The 17,320-nt window shown below is 44.0% G+C and overlaps 1 protein-coding gene across 4 annotated transcripts in view; it reads right to left on the bottom strand.

The window, feature by feature from the left end:
• Positions 1-17,320, bottom strand: part of DPY19L3 (dpy-19 like C-mannosyltransferase 3) — a 77,142-nt gene that overhangs the window by 3,191 nt on the left and 56,631 nt on the right. For all 4 annotated transcript variants that reach the window (XM_042970549.1, XM_042970550.1, XM_042970548.1 and 1 more), the window contains 6 exons: positions 16,970-17,092; positions 16,478-16,589; positions 15,664-15,720; positions 11,716-11,798; positions 3,208-3,340; positions 574-732 (listed from right to left, as the gene is read on the bottom strand). In XM_042970549.1, coding sequence (XP_042826483.1) covers positions 574-732; positions 3,208-3,340; positions 11,716-11,798; positions 15,664-15,720; positions 16,478-16,589; positions 16,970-17,092 — 667 coding nt within the window. The remainder of the gene's footprint in view (positions 1-573; positions 733-3,207; positions 3,341-11,715; positions 11,799-15,663; positions 15,721-16,477; positions 16,590-16,969; positions 17,093-17,320) is intronic.

Raw genomic sequence — 17,320 nt, forward strand, 5'->3', positions numbered from 1 at the left:
AATTACAGCACCTCTACAGGGTGAAAAGCTTCTGCTTGTGCTAATCTGAGGCCTGGCATAGGTCCGAGAACATTTTTCTCAGAAGGCTGGAGGGAGCAATAGCTTGTTCTTCTGCTCTGGAAGACTTGGCCGCAGAAAGCCATCTTGGTGGCATGGTGCCAGTGGGCAAAGGGGACACTGGCGGGAGCGGTGCCTGGAAGGGGAGATGGGGGCCCTGCTGTCACGGTCATACTCACGTGCCAGCCAAAACAATGCTCTGGGGCAGTGGTGTTAAGAGGGTTCTGCTTTTAACGGCAAAACCTTTAAAAATGAGTTTTATACATAGCCTCATGATACGAATCAGCTAAAGACAGAGTTGTTCTATTTAACGAGAAGTTGGGGTCTGAACCCCCCTATCTGTCCCCTGGCCCGGCCCGCACGGCTGTCACTGATGCGCCAGAGCCGGGAATTGTGTGGGATGCTGTGAAGATGGTGAGCTGACTCCCGACATCATTCTCTAACGTACAGAGAGTGAGACTGGACCTCCCCCGCAACACTCCGGGAGCCCCACACGGGGCGAGGGGACATGCTTACGTGCCCGTTGGCGATGTCCAGCAGGTCCCGCAGCCGGCAGCCCCGCTGGTGTCTTCGCTCGTAGCAGATGCTGTCTTCCAGGATGACATAGTCAGCGCCGAAGGACCTCAGGAGGGCGTGCACGTCCTCCGGAGACCTCTTTGCGTAGATCTGATAAACCTGCGAAACGAGATGAGAGTGGAATAGCGAAAAATAGCACCCAACTGCCAGGAAGTCAGTGGACGAGTATCTAATAAGGTGACGTCCCACAGGGGTTATGGCTAAGACCCGACACCCAGCTCCCCGACCTCTTCCCGTGCAGGCTACTCCCTCATCCGCAGTCCTGGGTTGTGTGGGGGAAATTCCCAAAAGAATGCAAGTCACAATCACTCAGCTTTGGGAAGAAGAGAGTGAGTCATGCTGAATACATTGGGCTTTAGACACCAAACAGATCTGGATTTAGAATGTATTGTTGGGAGCTATGTATCCGTAGATGCCTGTTCTAAGGATGCTTCCCTGAGGTAAATAAACAGTGGAGTAAAGAAGACACAATCTCTACGTTTAAAAAGGGGTTCTTTGCACGAAAAGGTCCATCAGGCATGACGGTACAGCTTGGGGGCACCTCTACTTGTAAGGATCCTCAGCTTCTGACAATGGCGGTTGGAGAAGAGCACCGCCATAGGGTCCTCGGTGCTAGGCTGCCCCCGGCTTGACCAGGAGACCCCGTGCTTCGCTCTCACGCTTCCTGGAGCACGAACAACCTGCAGCACCAGTGGCAGTTCAGTGGGAGGCGCCTCCTCCCTGTTCATCACCAGCGTCACATACCTTAAGTGACTGCAGAGTGTGTGTGTGTGTGTGTGTGTGTGTGCACGCGTGTGCATGTGGGCTGGGGGATGGACAGGGGTGCCGACTCCTTCCCTGCACACTGATGTCTAATGACGCGTTTCTGACCAAAGAGACTGGGCCCTGAGGGCCAGCGTGCCTGTACTGATAGGTGAAATGCCAGGAGGTGGTCTCCTTCTGTGACTTGAAGCCAGAGGCCATCCTCGCTGTAGTTTAGCAGCGGCCTCACACCAAAGCCATTCCCAGGATTTGAAGGTCATGACTGAAGAAGGGCACCAAGACCTTAAGGATGTGTTTGGTTAGAGCACAAAACTCAGTCCCTAGACAAGGGCTGGATATCGGAGAGGGGGGGAGGGCGAGGAGGAGCCCCCGTGTGCCTGACGTGTCCCTTCTGCACCTTCTGCCAAGTCTGAGCCGCACCAGCCACCTCCCGCCTGGACTCCGGTTCTGTGGAGCCGGTGCCCTCCCTGCTTCCTCCAGCTAACCTGGGGCGATCTCAGGTACTTGCACCAACTGAAAAATCCCCATTTTAGTAGGAATCTAGGTTCAGATGATTCTCATAAAAAACAGGGGACTTAGTAAAAAATCATTTGCTTTTAGGCTAGTTAAATCTCCTGCCAAAACAAGACTTTTCAGCAACTTTTCAGCCGCTAAGATTATGAAGTGACTGACATAAAACATTAAAAAGTTTGAGCCCACTGCTGGAGAGGACTGGGGGAAAGGGGTACCTCTCTGCACTGCTGACTGGAATGTATGTGGTATAATCTGTACAGAGGGCAACTTAGGACTATCTGTCTAGCTCAATTACAAATGCCCGTACTTTCTGTCCCACAAGTTCATCTCTAAGAATCTGATGTACAGACAAACACTTGTATTTGTGCACAGTGATACGCATACAAGTTTACCATTTGGAACATTGTTTACATCATTACAAAAGACAGGGAAACAACTTAAATGGTTAAATAAAATATGCTATGTTTGCATAACAAAATTTTTGTAGATTCAAAAATACAATGCTGTCAATAACAGATATGGGGGGGGGCGCCTGGTGGCTCAGTCAGTTGAGCATCCAACTCTCAATTTCGGCTCAGGTTATGATCTCGTGGTCGTGAGATCAAGCTCTGTGCTGGGTTCTGCACTTAAGATTCTGTCTCTCCCTCTGCCCCTCTCTCCCACTCACGCTCACTCTCTAAAATACAAAATTAAAAAAAAAGGAAGTGACTAGTTAAAAAAAATAACTGCTATGGAATGAGCTGCGAAGTATATGAAATGCCAAAGAAACCAAGATTTAGTATGTTCTTTTGTAAAAGAGGGGGAAAGAATGTGAGTACAGTGTGTGTACATTTGTATATGCACAAAATGCCTGTGGAAAGATACACAACAAAGCATTTGTCTCCTGTGAGGGGAGACAGTAGCTGGGAGAGGGTGGGATGTAGACTTTTCACTAAGTTCCCTTTTATTTTGAAATTTGAACTATGCAGCTATATTACCAACTAATACACACACACACACACACACACACACACACACACACACTGGTCCGTAAAACAAGTTACTAGCGTGTCTCTACTCCTTTTCTTTCCCTAATTCAAAAGCTCTGAGGGTTCTGTTCTTAAATGGTCTTTTCTGTACATCTCAAGCCGTTTCTCTTGTTATTTTAATCCAGAGGAATATATATGTTGCCTTTAATGGATGTGGGGGGCAGGGCAGACTCAGGAGATAAAGGCCTGTGGCCTTCAGGTCCGACTGCCCCTGACAACATACACACGACAGCAAGCCACTGCTGGCCCCCCAGAAGCCATGAGCCCTCACCGCTTTGGTCCGCTCTCTCAGGCTGTTGTCTTCGTAGTGCGGGTGGTTGGTTAAGGTCCTTCCTGTGCACAGCTTAACTCCGGCCAGCAACTGCATGCTCCCGGCAAACACGGCCTTTCTTGGGGTGTTGGAGCTAGAAGATTCAGAGTCTGAATTAACTCCACTGCTAAGATTTCCTCAAAGACAACAAGAAAATAACATCATGTTCCCAGAATCACCCAGCTGCATCAGGAAGGGCTGAGACTTTGGGAAAAACACAGGAGGCTGCTTGACATTTGCCTTCAAACTGTTTCATGAAGCTTCTCCTGTCTGTTTTTGACAATGGTTGGGAAACTTCTAATTTACTGTTTTGATGGGTTTACCCTTATAATGAATGGGCTTAGGATGTGGGCATCTCCTGGCTCTAAGCCTTCTGGGCTAAATCCCATAATCCTCTCCCTCTCTTGCTCCAGAGGGTCAGATTCTGACAAAAAAGAACTTACAAGACTGTCATCCTGTTCTGTATTAAACTTAACTAAAGGGCTGCCTAGAGTAAAACAAATTATAAAGCCAGAAACTGCAGCTAATCACGAGTCAATTCCAACCGTTTTCATTTGAAACAAGAAAAAAGATCACAGATATTATGATAAATAGCTTTCCAGAAAAAAAAAAAAAAAACAGAATCAGTAGAAACAAAAGAACACAGAAGATTTTGAAAAGGCAAATAATTTATTACTCAGTATGGGGACGTACACTGTTTCTGATGTGGAAACACAAGCATTTCCCATACTCCTCTCCTTCGCCCTGATTATGAAAGTCTGAGGAATCTGGAGGAATACGGGCACTCTCGTATCATTAAATCATGACCCTGCTAAGTGCCACCAAGCTGCGATTCCCTGCCTCCCTGTGGGGTGTGATGGACACTGACAGAGGATCAAGGAAAGAGTCCCTGATTCCAGTGAACTCATTTTTCCTTTTCCCCCTGAAAGAAAAGAATCTTAGTGGTTGATTTTAATTCCCTTCCATTTTTTGGAGTGCCTTGCAAATCAACGAGGTGTCAGTTCCCCGGGACGACCCCGAGCGCCTTTGTGCAGACTGCTCAGCACACTGCTTCCTGCGGGGGCCACTGGGGGCCCCGCGAGCCCTGCCTGTGCTAAGAAAAGAGCAGCCTGAGCTTGCCAGGGGGAGGTAAAGGACGCAGATAATTTCGAGAAGAAGTCTCACTGAAATTATTAAAACTCGAAATACTCTAGAGAAAGAGCAGGCTGTTCTCCTTGCGTTTTGGGAGATCAGGGCAGAAACTTACCCTGGTGCTAAGTTTCTAAGAGAAGCCACCATCATATTCCCGCATCACGTGCGGATGTTCTATTTCCTTCAGTGCAATGCTAAGACCAGAGTGTGAACGCCATCTGACAAAGGCCTTACGGTACATCCTACAGTTCAAGTTGTAACGCTCACAACTTACTTGAAGAACTCAGATTTTCTACCAATGACCCTCTCACTTGGATTTCAATGGGCTTTCTCAAGTGACAAGACGTGGACAGAAGGACGATGGGCAACAGGAACGACGTGTGACCTGCGTCCTCCCTTATGGACGCCAGAGGCTAGAGTGTGGACTAGCACAGAACCAGGTTTTCAGTGAGCCTGACTGCTGGGTGGGTGGTCATCGTTCCAACAAGCAGACCCAAGAGTGCAAGAACAAACGAACGTTTACCCTGTCCCCTTGAGCTGGCGATTTACAGGGAACTCTGGACTTCTGTCCCATGTGGTGGGTGGGACAGGCGGGTTTCAATGACAACATGTGAAGGTGTAGCATTCCTTAGTGGGAGATTCTACAAATATTTAGTTTAATTCAACTGACACTTACTAAGCCCTTAGTCTGGGCCGCCTACCCTGAGCCACCCTCATCACCGCGCGCCAGACTTGCAAAAGAGTCCCTAATGGAAACAAACCACAAGAGACTCCTAACAATGGGGAACAAACCGAGGGGTGCTCGAGAACAAACCGAGGGAGGTGGCTGGGGGACGGGCTAGATGGGTGATGGACATCAAGGAGGGCACTTGTGATGAGCACTGGGTGTTGTGAGTGATGAATCACTGAATTCTTCTACTGAAACCAATAGCAATACTGAAACCAATACCGATACGGATTTAAATGAAAATTTAAAAAGAAAAAGGGCATCTGGATGGCTCAGTGGGTTAAATGTCCAACTCTTGGTTTCGGCTCAGGACATGCTCCCAGTTTGTGAGTTCAAGCCCCACATCAGGCTCTGTGCTAACAGCACAAAGCCTGCTTGGGATTCTCTCTCTCTCTTTTTCTCCCTCAAAATAAATAAATAAACTAAAAAAAAACAAGAAAAAAAAAGAAAAAATAATGGAAAACTTAAAAAAAAAAAAAGAATTGCTAAAGCATAAGTATGGACAAATATTAATTAAAGAAAAGTGTCATCCATTTTCCCAAGCCAGTCTTCTTTTCTTTTGTATACTCTTAACTGGCTTAAACCATTCCACCACAATAAATAATATAATCATATCCCATATTAAATAATGCCCAAAAGTGGCTGTCTCTGGGGCCTCTGAACTGAAGATACGAAGTCTGGTCTCCACGTCTGGCAGAGCATAGGGTAGAGGCGAGGGCAAGCTGTGGGTGAGCTGTCCTGGCTTACAGTCTTACTGCCTAAAGATTGCCCAACTGGTCTTTGTACACAGATGACAAATCTAGCCGCTGAGCTGATAACATCCATCCAGATCTCGAGACTGTCTTAACATCCCCGTTTCGAATTAGAACAGGAGCCAGTGTCAGGGAGATGCACAGAGCTGTTTCTAGTATATATTTTATAACTGTGGCAGACACAGATGAGTGATCTAGGACTGATCTCTTATCTATTCATGGCTAATGACCCAGGTTTCATCTCCCTTCCTAGACTATAATCGTACTACTTGGATGAATTACATAGTTCTCAAAGGTTTAAAATGTCCAAAGTCCTGAACTGCTTGCTGGGAAGCTACAAAGCTATTCTTTATTCAGTCAAAATCTATTGCTGCGGGCCTACTGTGTGCTGGTCTGGCAAACGTGGTATGATGGTAACCTGGCTTCAAGAAGCCTTCTAGCTAATAAGCTAATAGAGCCAGACTCAGCTCCCACTATAGGCAGACACTTCCATATAAACCAGTCATTAGTTTAGCACATATTTACTAGTGCTCTCTGTGGGCCTTGGGCGATCCTGGGAATGAAACACAACAGACTTGGCTCACCCTGGCAAATCCCGCCTCTCCCCACTGGGTGCTCAGGGAGCACTGGAGCGCCCCGCCCCCACAGCGGTGCAGCCACGTACTGCAGGACTGCTCAGAGGCACGGAGAGAAAAATGAACTAAACCACATTCTTCTGTGATGTGTGTGTTTTTTTTTAAACGTTTATTTATTTTTGAGACAGAGAGAGACAGAGCATGAACGGGGGAGGGTCGGAGAGAGAGAGGGAGACACAGAATCGGAAACAGGCTTCAGGCTCCGAGCTGTCAGCACAGAGCCCTATGCGGGGCTTGAACTCACGAACCACGAGATCATGACCTGAGCCGAAGTCGGACGCTTAACTGACCGAGCCACCCAGGCGCCCCTTCTGTGATGTGTTTTAATGTTTGGCCTCATTAGCAAAGAGTCAGAAAGTTTAAAAGTAAAGGAATCTGTCTCAGCCGCTGGCACAACAATCCTGTGGCCTGTTAGCAGTCTTTCCTTGGTTTTATTTATTTTTTTTAAACTTTAAAAATTTGTTTATTATTGAGAAACAGAGAGAGACAGAGCATGAACATGGGAGGGGCAAAGAGAAGGGGAGACAGAATCTGAAGCAAGCTCTAGGCTCTGAGCCATCAGCACAGACCCCGACGTGGGGCTCGAACTCACAAACTGCAAGATCACGACCTGAACCAAAGTCGGGCGCTCAACCGACTGAGCCACTCAGGCACCCCCTTGGTTTTACTTTAAAGCAGCAAATACAAGTACCCCAATGCCTATAAAATGAACTAGAAGTAATACTTCCTTGAAAACCAGGGACTTCCGAGCATAGCAGAAACGATGTTTATTCGCTCTCTTCTGGTGACTTGGTTTCATAAGCTAGCCCCATTGCAAACCTGGGACATTTCACATTTTAAAGATTCAAGTTTACCCATAAAGCCAATGCAAAGCAAAACAAACAAGCAAAGTGGAACAAAAGGAAAAACAATCACACGTTTTCTGAACTTTAAAAACCTAGCTAGCTTCACCATGGTTTATATTTTCTGTGGTGAACTCAGCAGGCAAAGGGAAAAGGCATTTTTTTGTCCTTAACTTAAAATATGCAGTATGACAGGTGTAATGCTGGGTATTCTGCCTTCACAGATACTTCTGCTGACACAGTCTGTGGTCTGTGTCTAAAACAGCTAATGTGCTTTTAACCATTGAATGACACTTCTCTATTATAGAAAAACAAAGCAATTTTTACCAATGTTTGAACAAATGATGTATAAAATGAAAGGATAATTTGTTTTTATAGCCCTCTGCCAAGCTCTATAGCGGGCTGCCCAACCTGCAAACAATTTATTCTGCAAGAAATGTCACTAAATAATGACAAGGACTCACAGGTCAAACGGATTTACATTACATAATTTAAATGTCATTCCGGGAAGACCTGATGGCATTTTGAACAAATAATCTCATTTACTTTTGAAGCTCTAAGCTTCAACAAGTTAATTACTGTTGAACTAATGGGTAAACTGAGCATTAGAATGTAATGTGCGAACATTTGCTTTATCTACCCCTCAAAAATTTATAGAATTATGCAAATACCACAAAATGATTCATTAAATATAAAAGAGGCTTATAGGCATTTAAGGTCTCAACTTAACCTTCATCATACTTAAGATACACAGTAATTCTTTCTGCTTTGATAAAATGCTAAGGAAGTGTGGTCCATTTTCTCAGTCCCATTGAGAATATATTGCACATGCAGGCTTCATCACTGAAAAGGGACTACCGTTAGTGAAAAATCTTCTAAAGCCCCATGGTTAAAATGTCACATCTCAGAATATTCAAATCTGCGGGAGTGTCTTCATTGCACAACGTCAAAGAAGAATTTCAGGAACAAGAATGAAACACTTACGGGTCACAAAGGAACGAGGTCTGAAGCACCACGGCCGTGGCGTTTGGCCTCGTGGAAGTAAAAGTGCTTCCTAGTCACACACACGGCACAGCAAGTACCACCTGGGTCTTGCCGAAAGAGCTGCCAGAAACTAAAATCAATCAATCAATCAATCAATCAATCGTGTTTTTAATCTCTGCGTTTGGGAGACCCTCAATCTGCTGGGAAGCGAGCGTGCGGCAGTGAGTGCCGTGCGGAGGGCAGGTGGCCAGGGGAGCACACAGGCCGGCCCCGAGGAAGGATCGGGGTATAATCGGCCTCCTGGTTCTCCCAGGGAAGATTCTGGGGCTGACTTCAACACAATGTCCTCCCTGATTAACGAGGGATCGACTCTCAAAGTTCTATTAGTTTTCTACTTACAGTGAAATCTCGAAGGAACTAAAGAGAGGACATTTCTATTACTAATAGAAAAAAGTTTTCAGTTGAAACCTGATAAGGCTCTAAAAACCTTAAACTGGAGTCAACAGTAAGAATATGGAAAACAGGCATGAAGACAGCAGTGCTGAGATGAGACTCAACTCTAGCGGAGAGGTGGTGAGAGTGGGCGGCCACGTGATGTCCTATGTGTCGCTGGTGCTCAGTAAGTATCTGTTAAATCGTATCAGTAAGTTCAAGTTCAGATATAACTTGACGCATTAAGGTGTCAGACAGTCTCTCAGAAACCGAATCCCTTCAGAACGGCCCCTCTCCTATTAATATGTGGTGTCCTAAAGCCATGCCCTTTATCTTCCCCGGAGGCTGTCTGGTCAGCCAATAAAGCGTCAAAACCGAGCCCCTCCAAAAGAGGAGGAAATAACTAACTCCTGCTGAGACGGAATCTTTCGATTCATCCTCCAAGCCCGAGAAGCCCAAGTGAATACTCGGCCAGCCCTGATCTCCAAACGGAGGCCCAGTGTCCCGGAGCACAACGGTGATGCGTAAGGCAGGCGTGTGGTTTGCCCCAGCATCAAGTATACAGAACAGAGACCGGGACGTGCCGGGTAGGCTTCTTCTCAACACTTCACAGAGGAGGGGCCCTGTGCCATCACGGAGGGTCACTTGAGGTGTCCCCGAGGGTTCCTGTAGGTCACGGCTTCTCATCCCGACTCGTCCCGCAGCCGTCCTGTGACGGAAGCTACATCCCGCCCCGTACGCGCTGCCATGACCTCCCTGACGAAAGACAGACGTGGCGCCCCTGTGCCGACTGTCCGAGAACAGCAGCAGACGACGTGGGAAGAAGGGGGCCGAGTCCCCGCCGGAGCTCTGCCGGCTGCCCTCAGACAACTTCAGACCGACTCCCAGGTACAGTCCATGCCATCCTTCGGCCACAGCCTGCTTCCAGCACAGCTCAGACCTGCTAGTGTCCCGGGCACAGGTGACTCATCAGAGTAGTAAAATGGAAGCGGAAGGTCATATGTTACGTTTCAGAAACAGAAGAAATCAAGGCGAGTTCAAAGAATATGAAGTGTGTTTTCCCTTGTGTTTGGAACCGAAGGCTACAGACCAGAGCTGATTTCAACGTTGATTTCAACAAATACATTTTGCGTCTAACTAGACCCAATTTTGGCATATATTCATCATCACTTAAGCTTATTTCACAAACATGCCCAGCAGCTATTTTTACAAAAACGATAATTAAGATTTGAAGAATTTTAAGGGAAAACGAGCAAGATTAGATCACAACGGGGCCAATATTTTGGAACAATACAAAGCTTTCCAGTTGCTGAGGATTTTTTAAAAAGTAGAAAGAACGTGTTTCCATACAGGGAGAGGACCATGTTAGTAGGAGGATGATAAAGTAAGGAACAAAGATCGCTTTCGCAAAGGACAGAAGTAACAGACTAACAGACTGTCTTCTTTGCACTCGGAATATAACCTCTCAGAACCAGAAATGTCACTGTGAGTAATCTTGCCTGAGGACAAGCACGGAGACACAGGCACTGTAGTAAACGCAGCAGCCTGACACTGCCACGGACCGCCTGGCCTCCGCCAGGACACGTTCTTACCCGGGCTCCATTCATTCCCCAGGGACCAGGGAGCGGAGGCGGGCTGCTCACAGGAATGACCGAGGCAGGCCCGCCAGCTTCAGGGCTCTACCAGGAGGGGGCGCCCTGCGTTCTTCCGATCAACAGTGTGACTTTGAAACCAGAACACCACCAGCCTCACCTTCACAGGTACGTGCCATAAATTTCCGGGTGACTATAGTTAATGCAAAAGTAATTAGCTTTTCTTTACACGAATAACCCTCTTTTCCCATACACAATAAATACGGAAGGAATTATTTACTCTATAATTGTCTGCCGTGATTTAAAGTTAAATAAATAAATAAAGACAAAGCACTGCTTAGTAATCTCAGCACTGGAAGTACATGAAAAATTATACTCACTGCATCTAGTCAAAGCCAGTCCGACATTGGGACCAAAGCCACATATATATTTTAGACATAAATCTCTATAAAATCCACGTATTGCACTCAAGAGACCGAAGCTATCAAACGTTTACCATCTCTTAATACACAAGCGGTGCTAAACTGTACTGGTTAGTAAACATTAGTCATGAGCAAGTGCCAATATGGCTACTAAAACCCTAAGTGATGGAGACGATACCGCCGATGCCTTCAGAATATGTCACACAAGATTTGCGACGTCTATTTACATGTGAATAATCACACTGCTGCTTTTTGGTTACAAAGTAGGGAAATGCAGTACTACAGGGCACAGGAATGCTGCTCTGGGTAACAAAGTTTATTTCCGGTGGGAGGCAGGTTCCATTAACAAAGCTTTCGAACACATGACTTTCACGCTGACACTGAGTGCTGGGGCAAAGCAACAGAACGCAGGCAACAGTAGGCACCAAGAGAATGCTAAACGGGACGATGTTCAAGAGAGAAAGAGTCTGGATTTTTAGTTTTCTTTAGGCCTGGGCTCGGGCAGTGTGCTTCGTTGAAATCAAATGTGCACGCAGCTAGTAGGACTCCGTCGTTTACGGTATAACTTTTCAATGATTAACAAGGAAAGAATACTTTCATGTGTCAGCAGTAACAGAAAATCTGAATGGTACCAAAATGGAAGACACGCTAAAGGTAAAATTGGCCTAGGCTACGAAGCTTCCTTTCCACTGCTGCCAGTGGCCTGGGGAGCATCCTCCAGCTCTGACTTCCTCTCCTTACAGGTATTTTCTCTTCTTCCGGAGTTTGTGGTTACAGGGAATATTTCTTGAATGGGGAGAAATTATTTCCAAATATAGAGCTTTAAAGAAAAACTCGGAAATGAATGTATCTTCACAGTTAGATTTCAGAAAAAAAGAAAACACCAAATGAGGTCTATGGTGACTCTTAAAAGGCACTTTAAATTTTAAAGGTTAAAAAAAAATCCTCTTACTTAATCCAGTTCATCAGCTCCACTGTATCTGGATCATAGAATTCTCTCAACTCGGAGAGTTCATCCATCATTCCTGGCCAGAACTGAAATTAAAAACAAAACAAAACAAAAACAAAATCCACCCCCACACCCACAACTGTCACTAAGATTAAAACGAAAGGGGACAAACGGCATATAGCCTGTGAACTAAATAAACACGCAACCGCAGCATCTGAACGACTTCTCCGCGGCAGTGGACCCTCCTAGCAGAAGCCAGCCAAAGGCCGAAAAAGGTTCCCCGAGTTATTCTGAGCCAAAGCTAATCAGGGCTAGAGGGGCTGTCAACTTTTTACAATGAGCTTTTATTTTACTCTAATAAAAAACCTGTTGTATGTGGTGTTGGTATCTAGTGAAACATTCATTTGGATAGGACAGGAAATGGCAACCGCGAGAAGGTTCCCGGTATGTTAGAAAAATAGATCTTCCATCATGCAATCTACCCTTCGATGCGGAAGGTGCCCTTACAAGACAGCGCCACGTTAGAGCTGCAGAAACGCTCTGGGACAGAATCTCCTCTCATCCCCACAGTTACCCAGGGAGGAAGTGGACGCAAGCGGGCACCATCCCTACTGCTGTCCACGGTTCCTTTTGTTGGTGTGGAGACGCTGGCTGGAGAGGTAGCCCGACTTGACCAGCTCACGGACTGGCAGAGCTATGGCCTGAAACCTGACTCCAAATCCAAATCCAGGATAGCCTGGCATATTTTAATATAATTACAGGTACAATGGGAGAGAAGAATATTTGAAAGTAGGACTCTCCAGGAAATCAGGAACATTTTATGCCCCTGGTGCCTCCTACTCAACTCAAGGTAGTGAAGGGGAAGCAGAGTGCGAACACCACGCTCTGAGCTTACTGCTTTTCTACCATAATTCCCTATTTAATCCAACAATTAATTAAGTGTTCACTGCCGTATCGAATGATAATCGGCTAAGAAGCCTCAATAATCTACATACGTCCTAAGGTGAACAGCAGAACTCCCATGTTGGAAGAAGGCCAATGACAAAGTGCCCGTGCTTCATTAATTTTGAAAATACAGGAATTTTATTTAGGAACCACTAACTAGAACCCGAGTGAAACCTGACTGCTTGGAGGCTGTGTTGTCAGCCCTGTCACTTTCTTATCATCTCATCTTTGGCCATTTTTACTGCTCATTCTCATCTAGTGTTGTGGGTGGGTGAACCCGGAAAACTGTTGGTGATGGAAAACCAAGACAGCACTACTGTCTCAAAGTTTTAGAAGAGATGTAATCATAGTGATTCAATGATACCTTTGTAATATTTCAATTATCCCTATTAATTTGGATAATCAATAGAATACCAACTTTTTAATGATAGGTCCAAATTATGTGGGTATAAAACGTATTTTAAAATCTATCAATTCAATGGATAGTAGATATTTTTCTAGCTTGAAAGTTGCTGTTGTTAATTCTGAAAATGTTAAAATCTAGTAACACTGTCTTGTGGCAGACTTCTTAAACAGTGTGAAAGTGTCAAATTAACTAAATGCTGTTTCTAAATGACTAGCAATACTGTGAGAATGCAGCGATGCAAATAAATTAATCAACGTGAGCGTAATAATAACTCCTGATTTTAGAGTGAAGTGCATGCTTTTCCCTTTTAAATAGGATTGTCCTAAAGAGACATATAGCAAGATTGCTACTATGGACAAGGAAATCTGAAATCCTCATTACAATTGTTCTGTGAAACTCAAATGAGGCTTTGAAGTAGAGGAGTTCATTTTACTTATCAGTAAATCTGTTCAATAGTTGGAAAACAGATTGAGTTTCGGGGTAATTCTTGATATACATAACACCTTTATTTTCTTTGTGATTTTAAATGTGGAGAGGCTGGAATATCTCAACGGTTTTGTACCGTGGAAGCTGGACGCATGAAGATTTCTCCTGAAGTCCGATACTGAGAAGGGCTACGCTGGTTCTAGGCAAGTCTTCAGAAGGATTCTTCCGAGTTACTAACTCTCTCACTCAAAGAATATCAACATAGACTTCCTGGAAATGATGGCTTTTTTGGTGCTCTCACTGGTTTTTCTATAGTAATGGTTTTCAAGAGAGGTGGGGAGAGGGATTTTGCCCCACCCCCAGAGGGATGTTTTGCAATGTCTGGAGGTTTTTGATTGTCCCAACAGGAGAGAAGTGCCATTGGCATCTAGGGGGTCGAAATTAGGGATGTTGCTAAACATCCTACAACACACAGGACAGCCCCCTATGACAAGGAATTACCTAGCCAAAATGTCAATAGTCCAGGGAAGCCCTGTCCTGTGTGTAAGAGCCACCTGGAGGGCCAGGGAAACACATTTCTGGACTCCACTCTAGAGGTTCTGATTCGGTAGGTCTGGTCTGGAGTGGGACCCAAACATCTGTATTTCTAACAAGTTCCCAGGTGATGCTGATGTTGCTTGTCTGGGGACCACACTTTGAGACCCAATGCCATATAGCATAGTTTGTTTCTTCTAGAATGCCCTTCCTGTTTTACCAAGAACAAGAGACTGAAGTCCTCAAATAGCTGTAAAAAATGAACACAATTCCAAATACATAGCTGAGACATGGAAGAACTCAGCCTACACAGAGAGGCTGTGGAAAAAAGACTGCTACTGTGTGCATACGTCTTTAGCGTGAGACCAGAAACGTGGTGAGCTCTGTCTTCTCTGGGAGGAGGGGGTTTATCACCCAGAACCAACGTGCAGAGGGGAAGTTACCTCATTCCTTATTAAACGTAAATTCTACTTAATCTTCCGTTTTTGCTTTCCAGATGTTTTAAAGAAGTTTCATTTATTTACATCAGAGCAAGAAAATTCCCAGGGGCTGGGTGGTAGAAATAACCTATTTCTAGGTTTTCCAGTATCTGAGTTAGCACAGTGCTCTGCCTATGACAATAAATGTCTTGATGGATAGGAACATGATAGAGCATGATTTTTTGAAATATTTACAGTAGAATCATCCAAGAGTGTGATTATCACATACTATTTTTATCCTAAAACCTCTGGCTTTGAGTAAAATCTTACATGAAAGTATAAGCCAAACCCAAAGCTGAGCTGCAATCGCTAATCCTCCCCGTGGCTGAGCCCCCTCCTCCCTTGAGACTCCCTCCCAAATGAGGGGCGATACACAGTAGAGAATGAGATCTACTGTTCGTTCTGACATAAAACCAAATTTGAAGGAAAAAATCTAAACTTAAGAATATGTGTACGATTGTTTAAAAAGAGAGGGTAAAAGCTCAGTTGGATGGCGTAGTCTGGGCTCCCTGCCCAGGTACTGATTCAAGCCTCTAAATCTTAAAGATGCGTCAAGAGTCACCAAATCGTCCGTCTGACTGGCGACTCCCTGTCTCTTACGAAGGATTCTCAGAACTGAAGCACAGTTAAAGCTATTTCAGGAGTTACTCAACTGAGAATATGAGGAATTTCCTTATTTCCTATTGAAACTGAAGGACAGATAACGAGGCTAGTCTGGGACTGTACTTACTTACATATGCCCAGCCTCTTACAAAGTGATTTTAAGCATCTAATAAAATATGTAGGTTAAAGTAAGATGCATTTTAGGATCTCTTACTCTCTCTAAAGCAGGTAACAGGGAATTATTTTTCTACTTAATTTACCTCAACATAGGTCTGAAAACATCTTTTGGAATTTGCATCAGCGGAATAGTAAGTCAAAACCAAAGTTAATCAGAAAAATTAACCTGTAGTCGTTTTTGCTACAATGTTTTTACTTGTTAAATACTATTTGGGAAATAGATGGGTTTTCCTATCAATGCCAGGTGGCTTCATAAGAAGCCAAGGAGAGGTCTGTAACCTCCACAAACCATTCTATTTGCCAGTAACATACAGAGTACAGAGTCAAAGCAATTATTCTGCTAAACTGATTAATGGCAACAATGAGGAAAATCAGTCTTACCTTATAGCCCAGATACAGCAGTATTAATATCGGTACTGAATATCGCATTATACATATCTATATAAGAAAGACATTATTTAGATCACAGGTATTTTGAACACTTTGGCCTTACAGTTTTGTTCTGTAAACATAGGACCCATTCTTTTTAAAGCAACAAAAATGTGATTTCACGGAGCATGAGTCTCCACTATGCCAGACAACGGGGTCAACGTAAGGGTCCCAATCACTCATGAGATACTTGTAGCTTCTACTCTATTGCCACCTTGTGAGTTCACATGGGAGAACAATTCAAACTGCAGTTATAGGCTATTAACCGTAACCATATGCTTATTCATATTTGTGTTTTCCTATCCCCCGTTATTAATATTTGTTTTAAGGATAATTTATTATAATAATAGTGATAACTGGATAATGGAGTTCTTGATGATTTGTAATTTTTCCTTGTGTGCTTTACAGTATTTCCAAATTCAGTATAATAAGCAAATCTAACCAATGGTTTGGGAAAAAATAAATAATTTAAAAAATAAAATTAAGAATAAAACTATTTTAGAAATAACTCCTTAGAAAATCCTAAGGTCTACGGCCCCACCAGCCTGAATGCGCCCGATCTCGTCTGATCTTGGAAGCTAAGCAGGGTTGGGCCTGGTTAGTACTTAGACGGGAGAAAACCATAAGGTGCCAGTTATCTATTTTCTGCCTCAAATTTTAGTATCTGTTTCACTGGACTGATGTAGGGGCAACTACTGAAAACAACAATAATTGGTAGGAAAGAAATCCTGAAAGTCATAAAACTAAAAGGGATAATAGCACTGACCCTCTTTGGGTTATAAAGATGGATCAACTTCAGGAGTAACTCCCATATTTCAGGGCTGCATAAGCCAAACGATGCAAACACACACATGTGTGACGTCCAGAGGTACTTCATTCTGTAGGAAAAGAAACAGGCAAAGGTCAACAAGTGCCAGCCAGCCGTGGAGAGACCCGCGGTGTGAGACAGTTGTACCGTCTGGGACAGGAAAATCTAACTAAGACTGTGCAGGAACCGTCTGCCAAAGGATCAGTTACGAGTTTCACTGCCTTTTGAGAACCATCATATAGGTAAAAATAGATGAATCTGGGTAATTAGGAAAAAAGTGGTTATTAATAATATTTTGTACTGGAAAAGGTAGCAAGCAAGAAAAATTTTATGGCAACCATAATTATCAATGAAGATGACCGTCAGTTTCCAAGTTACATTGCTAAAATATGTCAGGTAAAGAATGGTCAAATAAAAACATTAATCAAGCAAACAGATAAGACAAAATACCTCATCGTACTCAATGCCAAGAATCCAAACAGAATGGTATGTATTAAGTTGTAGGCAGTTTCTGGTTTCAGGATGATCGTGCACTTTCCCATTTGACCCATGGATTGTTGATTTGCAGAATCACTGAATAAAACAGCACATGTACAAAATTGAAACTGGATACATAACTGTAAGTTAGGTAAATCTTTTTAAAAGATTTATGCCTTCATATATATACAAATGTATTTAGAAACTTATCTCTTCATATATTTAGAAATGTATTATTGCTCTAAGACAAAATGAGTCAGCATTAATCAATTTTGACTTTATGAAGCTAAAAGTGTTAAAATGCATCACTAGCTAAAATTTAAC

This window comes from Panthera tigris, chromosome E2 (genome assembly GCF_018350195.1).
Source record: "Panthera tigris isolate Pti1 chromosome E2, P.tigris_Pti1_mat1.1, whole genome shotgun sequence".
In the NCBI taxonomy this organism is placed as follows: domain Eukaryota; kingdom Metazoa; phylum Chordata; class Mammalia; order Carnivora; family Felidae; genus Panthera; species Panthera tigris.